Genomic DNA, 20,491 nt, shown 5'->3' with positions numbered 1-20,491 from the left:
TTTTCTTTTCTTTTTTTTTTTTTCGTAAATTCACAAAGTAATGGATAGGAAATAGGAAATAGGGAAAAAAAATAAAAACAGGGTATTTACAATCAAAATACATTTAAAATAGAAAGAAGTATAAACTGTAAATATTACACTTTGGTATAGTTCCACACTTTTACAGTCTCTAGGTGTTGAGGGGGCGTCTTCCGGGATTTTACTCTCTAAATGAATTATGACTTAACATAACGGGGCTTCCTAAAAAGCATGTGCTGAACAGAGTACACAGAGAAAGTATATAAAAATTATAATAACTGTGTCAGTCACTAATCCCAAAGGGTCGTTTGCGCAGTGTCTCACTGAAAGTTAGACTGGAAAAAACCGGTGGATAAAACCAAAAGAGAAGATTTGACTAACAAAGTTAACTTTTGCGTCATCTTTGTGTCATCTTCTAAGTAGCCTAATTCACGCACACAAAAAAGTTATTTTGTCAGCAGCCCCTCTGTAGCCTACGCGCCCTCATGTGGATTTCGTCGCGCACTGATGAGCATTTGGTGAATTGGCGAGCACTCATCAGCTGCAACCGTAGTTTCCTCCGCTGAGTCAGACACGCAGACTGTTGTTTCTCTTAATTCTTTCCTACCTGACAGTTTAGTGTGTGTGTGTGTGGGTGGGTGTGTGTTTTTACTTTTCTCACTGCTACTGCGGTGGTCTCAGGATTGCGTTTGAGTGATTTTTCCACACCCCTAACTCTAACTACTGATACTACAAGCTGCGATCCTCCTAACTGCCGGGTGTGCGTACTGTGCTGCTCAGAAGTACCTCCTCCATGTCCACTCCTGCAGCTGTGGAACGATATTCTCGATCAACATGCCACATTTTACAGGATTTGTGAGTTAATAGAGCTATGCCACTAAGGTATGTTTATATTTCTCACCTTTACAACCACTGTGTCTTTTGCACGTAGGATTACACGGTATTTTAGCGAGGAACATCAACGCCGATAACTGCTGATGTAGTGGTCGTTTAACTTCGGTTCACTTTACGCAAGTCCGTGGATAAGGAAACAGAAAACGCGCTAATATACAGGCAACTAACGTATAAAGCCCCGCTGTGTAAATAGTCCTGTCCATACTGAGCGATGGCTATAAGATAGCCTTTGTATTCACATTGTTCCATGACAATCTAAATGGTCTTACATCCTTATGAATATACGCTGCGCACTAAAACTGCACCATCAGGTCTCGCCACATCTGACTTTATTCTGTCTAGCAAATGAGAATCAAGCAGGCCCTGCAAAGTAGGTTCATTCATATACTAACTAAATAATCTCGTGAGATTTCATTGACTTCTTTATCCTTTTATATATCAGGAGTACACCGCCTTTGAAACCCCCCAAATTACGTTGCTGCGTGTTTAACACTCTGGGTTATGTTGGCAAATGCCCCGGACTCTGCAGCCTTCGTGCGCTCACAAGGGCAGAGTGAACTGGCACCTTTCAAAAGTTGGACCAATGTCGCAAACTACGTGACCGGTGCTGTGAACACACAGACGCTCTACGTGCTCCCGGTCCCCTCAGTAATGACACGCTTTACTGAGCATCTGAGAAGAGACTCGCTGACCTGCTCTATGCTTTCAGCACCAGACACATGCATACGTACACACACCGTATGCAAACAATATGCATATCAACCATCATAAAGAGAAATAACCAGAAAAATAACCACCTCATACAGTACTGTGCGGGACCTTTAGGCACCATGATGATGATTCTCATCACAAAACACAATCAGGTGTCTGATTGATCCCAGGTTTACTGTGCAGCCCACTGTGTAGGAAATCAATTCCTTAAAGAACCCCCTAGAGTTCTTAAGAACCATTTTCAGGGGCAAGAAGAACCAGGAGTCCTGCAGCAGATGGTCTGATCCCCACAGAGCCCTGATCTCAGCAGTGTGGAGTCAGTCTGGGATCACATGAAGAGACAACAACACTGGGACATTCAGAATCTACAGAAGAACTGCAGCAGCTTCTCCAAGGTGCTGCAAAGTACCAGGAGAAACTGTGTGTAGGTCAAATCAGAGGGAACCACTGCTGGACATAGAGGAGTGCTGTATATACTGATTTGATTTAGGTTTGGTTCCCTTTACTGCTCTTTGTATGAAGTTAACTGATGAAAAACTATTTATGTTATTTATGTTAAAACAATCTCCTGTGTGTTTTTGCTGCCTAAAACTTTTGCACAGCACTGTACATCTCATTTAACTACCATATTTCACTTGTTCTACTTATCCTTGTGGTGTATATATACACACAAACACTTCCAATTTGTCTGTCCTACATGCCTGAATGAATAAGATCAGAGATCAGTGTCTGGATGTCCTTGAACATTTTTTTTTAGTTGGTCCTCAAAGATACTTGCCTTCTTTAGCCCCCATTATAAAACTGTTCTCAAGAAATCTTTCAGAAACATCTCAAGTCTGTTATTCAGTCCTGCTATTCTCACTTTCATCCCCTTCTATCTTTTCAACAGCTTGAGCAAACTGTTATCCTCTCTTGTCTTGATTAGTGTAATGTCTTTCACTTCTCCTTAAATCAAGATTCCAGAGTAGATAGTTTAGAATTATTACAAAACTCCGCAGCATGACTGTTAACAGGGACTGCTGAGCGCTCTCACGTCACGCCAGTGTGTGCATCATTACATTGTCTCTCTGTCAAATTCAGACTTGATTTTTAAAATGGTATAATTTGCCTCCACCATGTATCAGTGAGTTCCTGGTTCCTTCTAGGTCCTCCAGGCCTGCCAGTTTGTCAGAACAAGGACTTCTGGTTGTGTTTTACCTAAAATTTAAGAGTAATCAAGGTTTTTCCATGGTGGCTTTAAGTTTTTGACATGGTTTGATCTGTAAAATCAATGCGTTTTAAATCTATTCACTGAGGGCTTTTACAAATGTATGTGTGTATGTTGTGTTTTTGTTACGGTTGTTTGTGTTTCATTCATGTAAAATGCCTTATGCTTCTCTTGTTGCATGAACTTTTGTTGTTATACTGTGTTTTGACTGTAAAGTACTTTGTAGCTTCGGTTTTGAAAAGCGCTATATAAATAAAGATTAAGTAAGTAGGTTAAACACATAAACGTTTTCCATTGGCCCAGACCTCCTATCATTTGATTGTGGCTCAGCACACATCCTCTTGCCTCTGTCAACATGTAAAGGGCTTCACTGATATATTTCTAACATATCAGTGTTTTTAATTTCTCAGTATTGTACTTTTTCTTTTCTTGTAAATGTGTCTGTCCATTCAAACTGTACATGCTGTATGACCCAGCATTTATACAAATCCTCAACCTGTTTGTTTCCTTCTCCAGGCTCCTAAAGCTTCAGTTCATCATTGAGATGTTTTGCTGAGTTAAAAGATTCCTGAGAATTACACATCTGACACAATGGCTTCCAATATAATTGTGAGTATTAACAGATAATATTTCCTGTTCATAGAGTATGTGAAACTGAGTCAAGTGGAGAGATTCCAGTGGTTTGCATTGAAGGCGTAAGTCACTCCATGGTAGGCCTTTGTTTTTTGGTAACAGCTGAGTGAATTTCAATGTTAAGGCGGCAAAGCAAAACGTTTTGTAGAAACGTTGCAATCAACATTTCAACATAAAGGACAGGTTTGTTATTATAATGAGGGTTAACAAGGGTTTTTATAAGCAGCAAAGAGGAGCGTGATATTAATACCTGCATTCAAAGCTCTGTGAAAAGCCTCCTAACACTATGGTCAGTTGAAAAGAAAATGTCTCTGCTACCCTATCCCTCATGAATGGTCACACCTTAAAACTACAACAATCCCTAACTGATGTTAAGATTTCTGAAGAAAGACTGGCTGTAAAGCTGTAAGACTGACACAAAAACTGCACAGGAAAAAAATGCAAAACAATTAAATTAAACATGTGGGTTCAGTGATGGCGTCTGATGGAAGGACAAAGGGAACATTATTTAGATACTGATGACCTCTGGAGATACCTGTATTTCAACATATTTACAGCTGATTTTTTTAACAGTGGAGAGTGAACAGCAGCACAAATTGACCTGTATACCAACATGTTTGGTAACAATTACAGTACAGCCTGTGATTTACTCTGAGGGAGGATTATGGGGGGAAAAGGCAGCAACGTACAAAACAAAAAGAATCCCTTTTCAGTTTTCTCATCTCAGTTACCAGAGTGAGCTTCCCTAACATAAAACCTGTGACTATTAGAAATGTTGTTACATCTTTGTTCTCCATAGCCTTGTTGGAACAGGTGTTTTATTGGTAAAGCCAGCAAAATCACACTGTAAATCCCAGGCTGTATTGAAAATTGTTACTCTATGTTTTAAAAATAGCATTCTGCTTTTCAAATGTGACAAGAAAGTTATTGATCTGTGTAAACGCAGCTATGGATGTGAAAAGCCACTGTGAGTCTGCCTAGAAGCCCAGCTGTTCCCACAGACTGACACAATGAACCTGCAAACATTGTGTCTTAAACAATTTTTCATGCAATATGGGTTATCTGCCTAATGAGCAGTGTCTTTGTCAGGTTTTAACTTATCTCGTAATCTCGTTGTAGTCATTGAAGTGGGACTGATTTTCCCATGTGATGCAGTGAAGGTAACCTGACCTGAATGAATGTTGCGTTGCAGGTGGAACAGCAGTTTTCTCACAAATTCACTGTGACTGTGGTTCGAGCTGAGAGAGTCACCAAGGGAGCACTGGGTGACCTGTGTGAGTCTTATTACGGAAATCGTTCTAGATAACTGGAAAAAAAAGCAATAAATATCCTCTGTACTAATACTAAGTCCATGAATACTTGGAGTTTGGGCTTCTACTATTTAGTAAAACTGTTGTGTGTGTGTTTGTTTGTGTGAAGTGGACACCCCAGATCCATATGTGGAGCTGTATATCCCAACCACCCCAGAGAGCAGAAAGAGGACCAAGCACATAGACAACAATATCAACCCAAAATGGAACGAGACCTTTCACTTCATATTAGACCCCAACCAGCAGAACATCCTGGAGGTTAAACCTACATTTCATTGTCTCATACAGTACACAGTGGCAAACCAGGAGCATTAACCCACAGTTTTTTAGCCTGATATGAGCGAAACAGTATAAACTCGATAAAGTAGCTAAATCATAGAAACTAGAATCAGAATTAATGAAACTACGCTGATTTAGAGGCGTCTGAGAAAAAAATAAATTTCAGTTTTGTTGACACTGATCCTCATTTAACAGTTGGAAGAGTATTTGTTCAGGTGAACCTAAACATGTAATTAATGAGTGGCTTTCAATATACATTTAATTATACACTGCTGTTGCTTATTCCAATCAGATAACATTAATGGATGCCAACTATGTGATGGATGAGACACTTGGGACAGCGTCCTTTGACATCACCAAGCTCAGAGTGGGCCAGACGAAGATGGAGACTTTTCTCATTGGCAAAGTAAGACATTTGATTCTACAGAGCCTCTGTCCAATTCAGGAATTCAGGAGTGTGCCAATATAGTAACTGGTCAATTAGTTGCATAATTATATAACAATATATAACATCATTAATTACTGTTTCAACAATCACTGTTTTTGTAAATCATGCAACAATAGTCACAAAATATTTTAAATCAGGTCTTAGAAGACTAGCTTTAGAGGTGAACTTCTTATTACCTCAATAATTTTGTTTGTTTGACAGACCAACCATAATCAACAACCTTTTCACAGTACAATAACCACATATTTCATTATTTTGACAGGCAACCAAAGTGTATTTAGAGATGTCGCTGGAGATCTGGTATGTATTTTTTTTTTCCCCATAATCAAACATCATTTGAGTCATTTTATTTCACAGCAATATCTTTGATAGCACTATTTACTTTTTATTGTGTAAACTAATTTCCTCATGTGACAAGGCAATACTGGTTATATCTAACTTATGGCCAAATGTTCAGTCTGTGACAGGTTCAAGAATAGACAGGAATTCAACAATGCGAAGGAATTCATGTGCCTCAGTGCCAAATCTAAAATTAGAGCTTGCATCATAATTCCTGGTATTTCACAACACAGGGGTTAGGTTTAGGATTAAGTAGATTAGAGGTCGTGACACTCCTCCCACCTAAAGTACAATGATGTAGGGCTGTTAGTTGGGTGACCCTTCCGGTGCCCAATGACTGTACCACCCCTATCCTCAGACTCCTGAGGCAGCTACCTGCCTGAGTGTGTGTGTGTGTGTGTGTGGGTGTGTGTTTCATGCAACATCAAGACAAAATGGAGCAAGACCTTTCACTTAATATTAGACCTCAATGGGCAGAACATCCTGTAGGTTACACCTGCATCTCATTGTCTGGTACAGTACTGTATATACCAGTACAGGATGACAAGCCAGAATGTAGTGGAGCGTTAACCCACATTAACAGCTTTTTAGTCTGATATGAGCTAAAAAGTGCATTCACAGAAACTAGACCACTCTGAAAGAAGCTTTATCTGACCCAGCTTGAGTTTCAATATCATCACTACTGATATGCAAGGATAATATTTCTGCCTCTCAGCAGAAAATGGAAAACATGAGTTATTCTTTTTGATCTGGTTCTAGTAACCCATTTGTCATTTGTTTCTGCAGTACCAACCTGGACCTGCGGTTCAGCCTGGCCTTGTGTGACAAAGAGAAACAGTTCAGACAGACCCGCAGGGAAAGAGTGATGCTGGGAATCAAGAAGCTGCTAGACATGGAGAAGCCTCGTTTCCTACCCAGTTCTCCAGAAGAGGTGGGAGCAGAAGTTTTAATTAGATTAAATTTAAACTACTTATTCGTGCTATACCCATTTCATGTGAGTTGGTTGACTGAGCTGAACTGTTGTAGCCCCTTCACCTCGTACGTGTGAAGTATATAAGTAAGAACGTCGTGTGTGATATGTGCTGGGTGCGCAGATGAATGCACGAATGAAAAAGCTTTGTCGTGTAATGTAACCAGACTTGCGCTTCATCAGAAACTGTGTTCTCTGCTTGAAAACTGTTTAACATTTCTGATACTGAGAAGCAAGTCATCAAGTAAATTCAGCTCTCCTGCTCTGAGCTAAGCTAAGTTTCATTTTCTCATTGGTGTGGTTTTGACTGTATGGCCTTGAGGGTGGCTGTAATCTCCACCCAGGCCTGTTCATGTCTTCAGCAAATGCCGGAAGCTCCAGAGGAATGAGATAACCAGCCACTTCTTTTTACTGTCTACAACATCACTTAACACCCTGCTCAGAATGACTTCTGTGGAAATATTTGGAAAGAATATTCAGATATTATTATTAATATTCAGAAATGACCATGAAATAAATACAGTCTACATGAAATAAGCCATGTTGCAAAGTGGGAGTTATGAAATATCTGAAAATCTCGAGGCACCAGTTAAAAAAAATGTAGTACAGGCATGACGCAACTGGGCACTCTCAGTGTATAGCCACAGAGGGGAAGTTGCTCAAGTTGAAAGAATGAACTACTCGTAGCAGTATGTAATTAAGTGATTAAACATGCCTCCATATTCTTTGTCCTCCCATTATGACTCTCTCTGTGTGTGTATGTTTGGATATCCGTGGTGTGTGTTGCAGGTGCCAGTGATAGCGATAGCGGGCTCAGGAGGTGGTTTCCGTGCCATGGTCGGCTTTGCTGGCGTGATGAAGGCTCTGTTTGAGTCTGGGGTCCTGGATTGTGCCACATATGTCGCCGGCCTCTCCGGATCCACGTGGTCAGTTTTATTTCTCCTCTTCTTTCCTCTTTACACCTAACCTTTCTCTCTCAGCCTCTACTCTAATCTTTGATGTCTCTGTTTATTTGTCCTCTCTTTATTTCCAACTCTCGCTTGGTGTTGCCTCCTCCCTGATCTGGCAAACTTTCCTGTCTCCTCTCCTGGTATGAAGCTATCACCAAGCAAGCACCTCTGGCTTATTTCAGTCTCCACCTCCATGTTTGTGGAGTGACTTAGTCCCTATAACTTCCGTACAAGTACAGTACATCCTGCATAAAGCTTCTCATTATAGAGATTAGGCCTGTGTGAACTGATTTGACAACATTTTACCATGCATTTTGATTAGTGGAATGATTCTTCCTAAGTTTCTTCCTTGCTCTTCATCCCTGAAGGTACATGTCCACTCTCTACTCCGACCCTGACTTTCCAAATAAGGGCCCAAAGGACATCAACAAGGAGCTGATGCAGAGAGTTAGCAGTAACCCACTGAGGCTGCTGCTTCCCCAGCACATCACCAACTACATCCAAGCCCTGTGGACTAAAAAGGCCTCAGGGCAACCTGTTACCTTCACCGATATCTTTGGTATGCTCATAGGAGAGACTCTTGTACCTGCGGTAAGAGCTTCCTGACAACGATTGGTTGTTTTAATTTGAAAGGAATTCTTTATTTGTCTACTTATTGCTCATCAGTACACCAATCCTTCTTTTCCCATAACTTCATCTTTCATATCCTCTGACTCATCTTCCTGATGTCTCATCCATCCTTTAAATATATTTCTTCCTTTGTGCTTTTTCGTTCTCACAACTCTTTCTTTTACTTTCCTATAACCATGGCAGTCATGCTGACATGAAGATCTGCATACTACATGTACAGCAGTGGTTCCCAAAGTGGGGGGCAGACCCCCAGAGGGGCGCAGAGCTATTATGCAGGGGTGTGTGAGGCATGTTTGAATACTGATAGCATAACCTGGACAAGTTTAGCTTCTGACAATGTGAAACACAATAAGTTGCAGTTTTTTTATGAATTACAATGTTCAAACTGAATAATTGTGCTTCCAGTCGGAGAGGAGGGGCTGCAGAAAAACTCTGGGAACCACTACTGTAGAATGTAATATGTAACAATACGATCAGAACATCAGCTGCATGCATGTAAATGAATGTTTGTTAATGATTCAAACACTGTATTCTCTCTCTTAACAGAGGATGGACACCAAGCTAAGTGATATCCAGGAAAAAATAAACCAGGCCCAAAGTCCTCTTCCTCTTTTCACATGTCTGCATGTCAAGCCGGATGTTTCTGAGCTCATGTTTGCAGGTAAGTATCTGTCTTTCTATGAGTTGCCATATGTGTTTGATTTCCCTTACAGACCTTTTTTGCATATGTAATGAGTTTGGCCACATGCAAAGTAACCAAGCAGCACACATTTCCTTATAATTGCGGCACTGCTAGCAGAGAGAGGAAGTGTTATAATATGGTGGGCTGTCATTTAATGACGACTCTGTGGTGTCAGATAGCAACTGCTATAATGAGGAACTGAGCAGTGCACTCCAGGTCATGATAGAGACTGGGTTAGTCCCATGCACAACTTCCTTATTGTTAGTGTAGCCTGCATAGCAGCTGCACACTGTGCTTCGGTGGAATAGATATTTGATTACAAATAATACTTTAAAGTAACAAGACAATCTGCAGTGAATCTACACATATACATGGTGCTGACTTTAAGGCTGCAAAACCAAAAATCATGGTCTTACATTAAGACTGATGTTCTTTATAGACACTCTCTGGTATTGTCATTAAATAGGAAATTGGCTTTGAGCAAAATTCAGGTTTGATCTGGATACATCAGAAATGTCAAGAACCACATGGAGAGAAGCCAGTAGAAAACAGTGCTAACAATACTGTAGTTTAGTTAATATCTCACGTAGGGTGTAGGAGACATGCTTCATTCCATGCTCACTACAAAAATGTGACCGTCATAATAGAAAAGCACACAAGTATGCTATTTGTTATTTCTAGATTATGACAAACCAATATTCATTGTCACAATATTGGCAATTCAAATAGACATTGTGACCAAACTCATTTCTAACCTAATCTTGTTTTTCTGTTGTTAATTCTCAACATGATGCCTAAATTTCAAAAATACCATTGAAAAATAGTGATTAAAGACACTGCACTTTTTTTTACTCTCCTCTGACCTAAATCAACAGTCTTTTTATAGCCTTAGTCCATGGAAAAAAACCTCACTGTGAAAAGACAGCTTAAGAATAGCTCAGCTGTCAAACCGTCTGCACGTGTAAAGGCCAATTATTGTCTAAAAGGTTACATGGGTTTACTTATTTCATTTGAGCTTGTATACCTGTGTGTTATAGCTTGATGTTAGACCTGCTCTCAAAAATATGTCAGAATGACTTGTTATGTACTGGTTGTGGTATAGACTGTCCATACTATGTGTCTGTTATATAGTCAGGGCTCATATAAACCCCTTATGGACCTTTGGGACAGAATTGACCTTTGGGCCTTTAAAAGTTGTAAGTAAGGAACTCACAAGCAGAATCGGTAAGAAGAAAAATGCAGTGGCTTGAAATTAAGTACAAAGCTGGGCTCTACAAATGCCAGTGCCAGTTTGTTGGTTGGTTGATTTATCCCTTTGGTCCATAGTGAAATATCTGTAAATAAATATTGGATTGATTACCATGAAAATTTGTACATACATTCATGGTCTAACACAATTCGTACAGGCATTCAGCGTTAAGGTGATGGGTGCTAATTGATATTTGATGCAATGTCCTTAATCAATAGTCGGTCACATTAACATTCAATAATAACAAGGGTTGTGAGTTACATTTTAGTTAAGCCATGTGTGGCGTGACATCAGTAGAGTTCACCCTAGAGTTGGAAACATGTCACCTCACAAACATCAATGTGAGCCATCAATGTTACAAAGATCAAACTGATCTGAATTCAGCATTTAGGTCTGCAATGTGCCTGTGGCCTTCGCGTTGTTGTATTCAGTGCCTCAGCGTGTGACATTTTAAAATGTGTGTAATTGCAAAGCAACAGGTTATTTCCGTACATTGTTATTGTAGCAAATGCAACCTGTTTTGCTACTCTGTGGTCATAAACAAGAGTTTTCTGAATGTTATTGGGTGTTTGTGTTTGTTCGCTTCTTTTACATTAACGCTGTGATTTCACCCTGTAGACTGGGTGGAGTTCAGCCCGTATGAAATTGGAATGGCAAAGTACGGCACCTTCATGACCCCCGACTTGTTTGGCAGCAAGTTCTTCATGGGAACTGCTGTGAAGAAATACCAAGAAAACCCTATCCATTTTTTGATGGGTAAGAAAGATGTTTCCATCTGTAGCTCTGACCATAAGAGTGAAACGTTCTTCGATGACACTAACAGCGTGTTTTTGGTGTGTTAGGTGTGTGGGGAAGTGCCTTCTCAATACTGTTCAACAGAGTGCTGGGAATCAAGGACACTGCTGGTGGCAGCACCATGGAGGAGGAGTTAGGTAAGCTTTCTCTTTGTCTATGTTTTAAACTACTTTGCAGCATTTGTGTGTATGCATGTGTGAGTGTGTGTGTGTGTGTGTGTGTGTGTGTGTGTGTGTGTGTGTGCGCGCGCACACACACACCCCTCTTTTGATACCTCATATTACCACACCAGTAAAGAGGTATCAGCTTCCTGCAACAATTGACATCTCATCGGATGTTTCTCTTGGTTGAATGCATTTGTTTGCGATGACCTTTACACATTGAAACCCTGCAGAAACACTGCATGTTAAAAATATCTCCACCCAGTGAAAACATGCTTTTATCAAGCACACTGCATTTCTGTGAGGATTAATTCTGATGGCGATAAACAATAGACAATGAATTCGATAATGTCACATAACTTTTTATTGACAAGCTTAAGCTTAAGAATAACAAGCTTCTTCTGAAGTTGTAACCTGACGAGTTAAGCTGTCCTGTGCCTTACAGAGCAGATCAAACCGCAGCACATCGTCGGAGAAGACAGTCTGGATAATGACGATGAACTGCGCAAAGGTGAGCTACCCTAAAATATGCACTTTTCTTTTTACATGACAAGCTTTTAACCAGTTGAATTTGATATGGTGCGATAGTGATCTGTGACAGTGTCAGTAAACACTTTGACAGTGTTGGGTGCGAGGAAAAGTTCACTGTTTAACACATTTTTTAATTCGACTTAATGATATGCTTGATAACACTGCACATTCTCATTTAGAGCTTTATCTGTGAGTGAAATAGGACCAATGACAGTAGGAGGAAGAGAGAAAAGGAGGGTAAAAGACAGAACAAACAAATTAGGTTTTTTCACTTGGCATTAAATTTTGATAGTGGATTCAATGTTCAAATTTAGGTAAAAAACATCCTTTTTGTTTATTTATGTAGAGTTTAATAACCGAAACACCTAATCTGACTCATTAGGACTGTGTGTCTTCATATTTTCTCTAACAGCACTGACATTAATGCCTCATGTCGAATAACCAAGAGTGTTATAGATTATATCCTGTTCATGATGCTGTCACGCATACGAAAGTGCTTTTTGAGAGAATAGGTTTCACTTGTGGCCTGTAATAGTTGTTAACAGGCCTGGAAAAAAGAAGTGGTTTCAGTCCCTTCTAAGAAAAGGAAACAAAATGAAGATATCTGAAAATATGAAAGAAAGTTCAGGTTTGCGAGGCTGATTTCTAAAAATCTGATTCTTGAAATCCATATGGTTTAAAGTTAGAAATGAAATTCTCCTTGTTTTTTTTGTTTTTTTGCAGAAAAACAAAGATATCCTGCACCACAGTTTAATTCTTTGTCTTTGACTAGATTTCTTCTGGCTTTGTTTTGTTATTCAGGCGGGACAGAGAGCCAGGAGGCAGAGGACGAGTTCCACCGCACCGCTCAGGCCAGCTGGGTTCAGCGAATGTTCACGTCGCTCTTCAGTGACTCTGCCCTGTTCAACACAAGAGAGGGCCGGGCCGGCAAGGTACATGAATAGAAACCATTAAAACTATGTTACACTTCACAGAAAACACTACATGTGCTCCAGCTTCATTTTTTTTTTTTTGCTTTTCCTATATTCAAATTCATAACTTATCTCTCCCTCACTGTAACCCATTCTCGGCCGGTTTACCAGGTGCATAATTTCATGCTGGGCTTGAACCTGAACACCAACATCCCGTTTTCTCCACTCACTGGGTTCACGTGTCATACTCTTCATGAGGAGGAGGTGGACGCCGTTACGGGTAAGAAGAGCGGATGATTGTCACAGATCACTGCTCTGAGACTTGATATTTACAGCAGTCAATGGAAATTAGAACAGGTCTGAGCACCACATTGTGATTTTTATTATACATTTGGAAATAGATACATCAGCCTTCATTTTAATAATACCCAGCCCTATTTCCAGTGAGTTGCTTGGGTGAGTCATTACGCAGTTACTGCAAATCAGTCTTGTCAGTCATGTGGAATAAAATTTGGCAGCAGACAAAAAAACTTGTTTCGTTCACATTCCATCATTTTTTTGATTTTATGTGATTTTCAGACCCAGATGAGTTTGATCGTATCTACGAGCCTCTGGACGTGAAGAGTAAGAAGATCCATATCGTGGACAGCGGCCTAACTTACAACCTCCCCTACCCACTCATCCTGCGGCCACAACGCGGTGTTGACCTCATCATTTCCTTTGACTTTTCCGCACGACCAAGTGACTCCAGCCCCCCATTCAAGGTCAGAATTAGACTCTTTTTTATTTTTACTAAAACCTAAACATGCACACCAGACCAAAGTTTTCTCATTTGTAAACATATGCTACAGGAGCTTCTGCTAGCAGAAAAGTGGGCTCGAATGAACAAGCTCCCATTTCCCAAGATTGATCCCAAAGTCTTTGACCGTGAGGGCCTGAAGGAGTGCTATGTTTTCAAACCGAAGAAAGGAGAAAAGAACTGCCCAACCATCATCCACTTTGTCCTCGTCAACATTAACTTCAGGCAATTCAAAGCACCTGGTAAGTATATGCATATGTGGAGGTTTCCACAGCACGTTTGATGAGGAAAATATACCAGTCATTACTTATGAGGCATCACTTCCCAGAAGCTGCACTGTGGAATTCAAACATATTCACCAACAGACAGTTTTTTTTTCCAGTTTTGCTCAAACTGGACTCTGTGTCTGTAAAATCCCAGTAGAAAAAAAAAGTCAGTGTGGTTTTGTGGTGGAAATGATGTCTGACATTAAGCATGCCTTTATTTTATTCTTTGTGAGTGTGTCCACACATGAGCATGGACCACAGCGTGTTCAGTGTTTCAGGAGTTGTCTCGAGTGAATTATGGTTCCTTAAGGAGCCAGGTGCCAGAAGGGAATCTTCTCGCTCCAGTGGGAGAGATCTGTGTGTAAACAAACCATGCAACATGAGACATGCAAATACATTAACGCCACATATTCCCAGCTTGACCTTATCCCCATTGCTTTACATTCAGTAGGCCATCTGCCCACATGCTTCCGCTGTCTGTTTATGGATGTTACATAAGCTTTTGCACTCTAAGAGACATCTGAAGGAACAACACCATAAATAGGCTTTCAGTTTGAGGAAAAACTTAAATAGGCCATTACAGAATTGGCTTAGTGAGATATACTTGCATTTACAAAGATTCAGCTGCTTAATGCAAGAGGTCTTTCATCTATAGTCTTGTATAATATAAAAAAAAAAAACTCTGGAGGAAATGTTACATTTTTCCTGAAATAGGAGAAGATGAGTCAGGTTTGAATAGAGCAATCTATTTAGAATGATGGGCAGTAAGGTTCATTCTTGGCTGTAGAAATAGTTGACTAAAAGTTAATTAAAAGAATAACACTGAGAAAACTACCAATTATTTTTCATTTCCTATTACAGCTTTTTAAATGATCTTTTCACATCTCTACCTGAAAGAGTAACTTAACAGCAGGCTGAAAGTAGTAGTCTTTTTTTTTTTTTAAAGCTTGTTACTCCTCCATACACTCCCAGCCGCACCCAGTAGTGATGATGGGTGGGTGTGCTGTGTTGCATTTGTAACCATAACACAATATGCAACAGTGATTTTAGAGTGTCTGGGGACTACACTTTTACATCACAACAAAAAGGTGAGCTCAAGCACTGGTGGTCGGATTGGATTCACGGGGGGTGTTAAGTTACTCTTTACTTTTCCAGTGGAAAAAGCAGCACAGATTTTTTTTATTGTTTCCTGTGTCTTTGTCTGCAAAGAAAAAAAAATAATTCATTTAGATATTGTCTTGGTGAGTAAATTAAAATTTGAGGCATTCAGTATGTACGTCAAACAAATAATAGATTTTCATTATTTCATTGGCCTGTACATTTAAATGAATGACTTAAGTGTAATATTAGACATGGCAGAGTAAGCTCACCACAATGTTTTTATTAGCCTTTGTGTAGCTTTCAATTACATGACAGGGTGTTTATAGTGAGATGAAATTTGCCCTGGAATTGTAGGCTTTGGTGGGTTACATTTGAACGTGGACAATATCTTCACCTGCTGATGAAAGCTCCAGAAAAATGAGTAAAGGCTGGGGAATTGCAGTTTTCCTTGTTTTCTAACTATCCCTGCCCTACCCACTGCTGATTGCCTAAATCAGGTGTGTTCAGTCACCAGTTCACATTGTCTACCCCCACTCCGCCCTCATCTGAGTTGGTATCTTCAAGCTACTGATTGAAAGAACACGCCTTATGTAGGTAATCAGCAGTGAGTAGGGCAGGGAGGGCTGGAAAACAAACAGGGCAGTGGCTCTTGAGGAAAATGGGTTGCTCTAAAGTAAATTTTTAACTGAGATTATTGTTGCTGTTGTAATTACTGCTTCCTAAGTCAAAACGAATTCTTATACACAACCAAATGTGTGGATTTTTACTGTACTTTCCTATTCATTTATATATTCATACATATTTTACTCACAGGTGTTTCCAGAGAGACTGAGAAAGAGAAGGATTTGGCTGATTTTGACATCTTTGATGACCCTCAGTCACCATTCTCCACTTTTAACTTCCAGTACTCCAACCAGGCCTTCACCCGTCTCCATGATCTCATGGAGTTCAACACTCTCAACAACCTGGAGGTTGGTTCTGTCCTTTTGATTTTACTTCTGCATATTTACTAGAGGGTGGCACAGTGGTAGGTTTCCTCCAAGTACTTCGACTTCCTCCTACAGTCCAAGAAACATGCAGTTTAGGGTTAAGCTAACTGGTGACTCTAAATTTCCAGTAGGTATGAATGTGAGCGTTTATCTGTCTCTGTGTCAGTGATAGACTGGCAATCTGTCCACTACCTGCCAGCTGGGATTAGCTCTAGCCTCCCACCATGAACCTGATAAAAAGTAGATAATGGACAGATGGATGGATGGATGGATGGATGGATGGATGCATGACTGGATGAATGGGTGAATGGATGAATGGATGAATGTCTACTGGAAGGAATACAAAAAAAAAAAAAAAAAAAACTGACACCAGATTTCTGACACCAAGCACCATCAGTTATATTATCTGCAATGTACTGCTACAGTCACATACCAGGCTTTTTAATGCTAGGTTCTTCTTCTTCTTTTTTTTTTTTTTAAACTCATATCTGATCTTTTTTTTTTTGTTGTTTATTGTCACTACACAAGAATCAGCTTATTGTGCAATATCAAACATTTCAAAACCAGAGGCCTGTATGAGACCGGATAGTACAAGTCTTGACTAGTTTAAAGTAGGCATGCCACTGCACAAGCGCAGATTGACTTTCACTGCTGAGTAAGGATTCAAATGTGATGCAGATATCTGAGTTTACCACCAGGTCAGATCATTCAGACTGACCTTGACCCCAGGTGGATTTAAGCAGAGTTAGGCAGCAGCACTACTGCAAGGAAATTTAAAATTCAGTTTGATATATATCATTTTATTAATACACAAAAAATGTGTCCAGCAAAGCCAACATTGGGCCTTTTGTATAGCATTACCTCCATTATTCCATTTTGCACATATTGATCTTTATATGTTAAAGCGGTGCCAGTTTTCAGCCATGCTAGTGGCACTTTGGCGATGACAGTGTTAGTCCTCAATCCGCCACTTTCGTCAAGACTAAAATATCGCTGGTGATTCCCATCAATGTTTGTCCAGACTTTCATGGTCCCCAGAGGATGAATCCAACTTGCTATGATCCCCGACATCCTCTAGTGCCCCCATGAGGTTGACATTATTTTTTTTAAGTCAATTGTCTCGAAAAACTATTGCATGATTACGATTAAATTAGGTAGAGACATTCATACTCCCCTCAGAATTTTGTTAATGACTTTGGTTATCCCTTTGCGCCATCATCAGGTGAAAATGGGAATTTGTTCAATGTGTTAGATTTTGACAGAATCCCTGCAAAACTAACAATATTCCCATGCTGCTTTGAAAATGTTAGACTGCCTGAGCTTGTCAAATAAACCTTAATGGGTTTGAGATTGCATTGTTTGTCCTCACTGATCATGAAATATGGTATTTTAGCTTTAATCCACACATTTTTTCCACTGTAGGTGATTAAAGAAGCCATCAAAGACTGCGTAGTGGCCCGGAAGGAGAATCCCTCAGGCCTCTCCTTTCCCTTCTCCCTCAGTGAGATCCCAAAAAAGAAGTCTCTTAAAAGAGATTCTAATGTAAAACCATGGAGTCACCTGGGAAATGATAAACAGTTGCCTGATTAATTTAAGCTGGACTTCAGGGACTTATAAAATTTCATTGTTGAAATGTGATCATGTTGATCTCTTCTCCACACACATGGAGTATTTGTTAAACTCTGGGTTTGAGATAAGTGTCTGTAAAGAACTTTAACATTTACTGGTCAAAGCCTCATGATTGCATTCATGTACAACATATTGTGAATTTTCATCTAGCTTCATTTGCACAAAGGTGACTGCTGAGAAAACCATTGTTCAATGACTGTGAATAGCTAATGGCTGCTTTCCATGCTAACTGTTAAAAATCAGCATGAAGGTGCCAAACTACGCTTTCCTCAAGTTCTTCCTGTTTGAAACCCGCTTCAAATCCAAGTGTTCTTCCACCTCACTTCAATGGATCATGTGATCATTTCTGGACATTTCTTTGGTTTATACTGGCTGGAACAAAGCTGCATTTGCTTCTTTCCTATGATATATGTCTGTGTAGCAGTGCTGTTTTACTATGGGCTGTGTGGATGCACTGTAAGAAGCCTCTCATGTACTGTATATAAGATGAACTCTTCTCATATTGAACATGTAACTACAGAGTACGCAAATTGCCATGTTTTTTTTTTTTTGTTTTGTTTTGTTTTTTAATCACATGGCTTGTCTAAACGTGTAAATCTGTTTGAAAACATGGACGAGGAGTTTGTAACCATTGGTTTTTGTTTAATGGCAACTCCTTAACACGCCAAGTGCACCCCCTCTGGATACCTCAAACATCTCAGTGATGTTTACCCACTTACAGTAAAGGAGCACTCCCTGCTTCCCTGTAGGGAGTGTCTCATATTAACGCCACCATTTTGGAAAAACAAAACTTGATACCATAGAAACCAGCCCTACTTTTTCTTCCCCTCTCCCTTCCTCTCTGTCTCCATGAGGATAAAGGTATTATCCTGGCCATGTTGTTTCAGACTGCCTTTTAGACAGACTCCTTTTTATTCCTCCTACCATTTCCTCATCCAACAAAACCACTTTGCTGCAGGGCTCCTTCAAAGCCTGCATACAGAGAAGTGGGGCTTAGGTCAGAGTGAGGCAAAGGTGGGCGGAGTGGTAAGTGTGGTCACGAGACCTTCTGGCAGCTGAAAGCGGTGGCTCTCAGCAGCGATTCAGTGGAATTTTACACACACCTACACTTGCAGCAGTGGAGGCCTGGAATTGGACACACTACAGCTCTGCCTTCAGGGGCTTTAAGACTGCACACAGATCTGTGGAATTTTACACTGAAGCACTTCCCTGTCTTGCTGCAGGGGGATTCATGACCAACAAACCTTTACAACTTGCCTTTACATTGAATTTTTAGCAGATGGTTTTTGTCATTTTTTTAAAATGTTTCCTCTAGTTAATATTAACATTAACTTATACTTTTATTTAAATGTTTATGTGCTGAGACTTAGATGAGAAGTTTCATTTCATTTCCATGTTTGGATGTTACATTTATGGCGGCAGAGAGCTGCCAGTCAGCTTAGCATAGTATAAAACCCAGAAACAGGGGAAACAGCCTGGATTTGTCTAAACGTACTAAAGGTGGAAACTAAAATGTACGAATTAAATATCAAAGGTTTATTTCTTGTTTGTAGAGGTGTCAGTTGGCACATTTTACCTTCTGAATGTGCTATGCCTGCTGTTTCACTGTATTTCTGCTCTTTAAACCTGCAAGTAGTAAAGACAGTAATCACTTATCAGTTTCTATGTTGACATATTTAACCTGTTGGTGAACAAATTGCTTATTTACAGATTTGGCATATTCTGCCCATCTGATATTATTGTAAGGCCAGTATTTGCTCTTTTAGCTCTATTGTTGTTCTCTGCAGCTCTAGCCAGAAAATGATCTAATTGGCTCCACTGTATTCACCAGCTAGTCATTAGCTGTGGCTGTCCCTGCTGTTTGCTGCTGAGCAGATATTGTGCGGTGGATTAAACCAGCTTTTCTGTGGACATGCCTGCCTACTGTGGCTAAAATGACAGTATGAGTGCAGTGAGAGTGAAACGAAGCAGTAAAGCTGCAGGTCTGACCAGCTAAGCATCGAGTTGAACCTACAGATTTGGCTTTACGCCAAACCAAGCTAACCAGCTGCTGACTGTAGCCTTACATGTAACATACAGTCAAAAGTGTGGTATCCATCTTCTTATCTGTCTCTCAGCAAGAAACTGAATAGGCATATGTTGAAATGTTAAAATATTCCTTTAAGATAGAGTTCATACTATGTACAAAGCATCATTTAACATGTCATGAATTCTGTCATGTTACACTTTTATTTATCTTTGTAGCGTTAGACTAATAAATTTAGAAAGCATGCATGAACAGGTACAAATTTCTTTTGTCATTTTGTTTACAAATGTATATGATGCTAAATAGTCAATACTAGGGAATTCAAATGTGTACATAAATACTCCACTGATGTTTAGCTCTTTATTATAACTGGCAAACTTAACATACATAATGTTTATATGAATTGTAAAAAAAATAATACTAATAATAAAAGAGGGAATTAATCTTGTATGTATTGTTTTTTTGTAAAACAAAACAATAATGAAACTGCAGAAAATGCTGAAACTGAGGATACAGTCCAGGTTTACACTTCCAACTTGATCTGTTTCCTTTTGTTTGGTTTATAATATTTTTTTAAAAATGATGACAATATTGGTCTGTGTAGATATTTCAACAAAACAAATATTTTAACTATATGGAATGTTGGTTTTATTGGGCTATAACTCGAAGTAGCATTCAACAAAGAGATGAGAAATTCCAGGTCTTGTTCTCATGGTTGTCTATCACTTATGCCTTTGAAGCATCATCACTTTGGAGTATACTGAGGTTATTTTAACTTTGACGCACATGTGAAATTTAGTGACTACACGTCAGAATAGGTCCACTTCTGTTGCTTTGATTCTCATGGGATCAGTATCTTGGGAGATCTTGAACTTCGCAATACTACACGGGAGTGTAACATTAGCATTCTTGAATATGAAGCAAGCAAGAATTATGACACAATCACCAATAACAAAAGACATG

General features: G+C 39.7%; 1 protein-coding gene across 1 annotated transcript; it reads left to right on the top strand.

Moving 5' to 3' along the window:
• The first annotated feature begins 561 nt into the window (after positions 1-561).
• pla2g4ab (phospholipase A2, group IVAb (cytosolic, calcium-dependent)) lies at positions 562-19,634 on the top strand. Its single transcript, XM_026323048.1, has 19 exons — positions 562-900; positions 3,347-3,439; positions 4,656-4,737; positions 4,883-5,031; positions 5,345-5,458; positions 5,763-5,800; positions 6,626-6,770; positions 7,599-7,735; positions 8,128-8,350; positions 8,936-9,050; positions 10,939-11,076; positions 11,163-11,252; positions 11,722-11,787; positions 12,609-12,739; positions 12,890-12,998; positions 13,298-13,482; positions 13,570-13,759; positions 15,698-15,855; positions 17,296-19,634. Exons 2-19 carry the CDS (start codon positions 3,422-3,424, stop codon positions 17,461-17,463), a joined length of 2,256 nt encoding a protein of 751 aa, XP_026178833.1. The 5' UTR covers positions 562-900; positions 3,347-3,421; the 3' UTR covers positions 17,464-19,634.
• The last annotated feature ends 857 nt before the right edge of the window (positions 19,635-20,491 follow it).

Source organism: Mastacembelus armatus, chromosome 4, assembly GCF_900324485.2.
Source record: "Mastacembelus armatus chromosome 4, fMasArm1.2, whole genome shotgun sequence".
Classification (NCBI taxonomy): domain Eukaryota; kingdom Metazoa; phylum Chordata; class Actinopteri; order Synbranchiformes; family Mastacembelidae; genus Mastacembelus; species Mastacembelus armatus.
The sequence above is the reverse complement of the archived record's forward strand: the minus strand, read 5'-3'. Positions and strand labels throughout refer to the sequence as shown.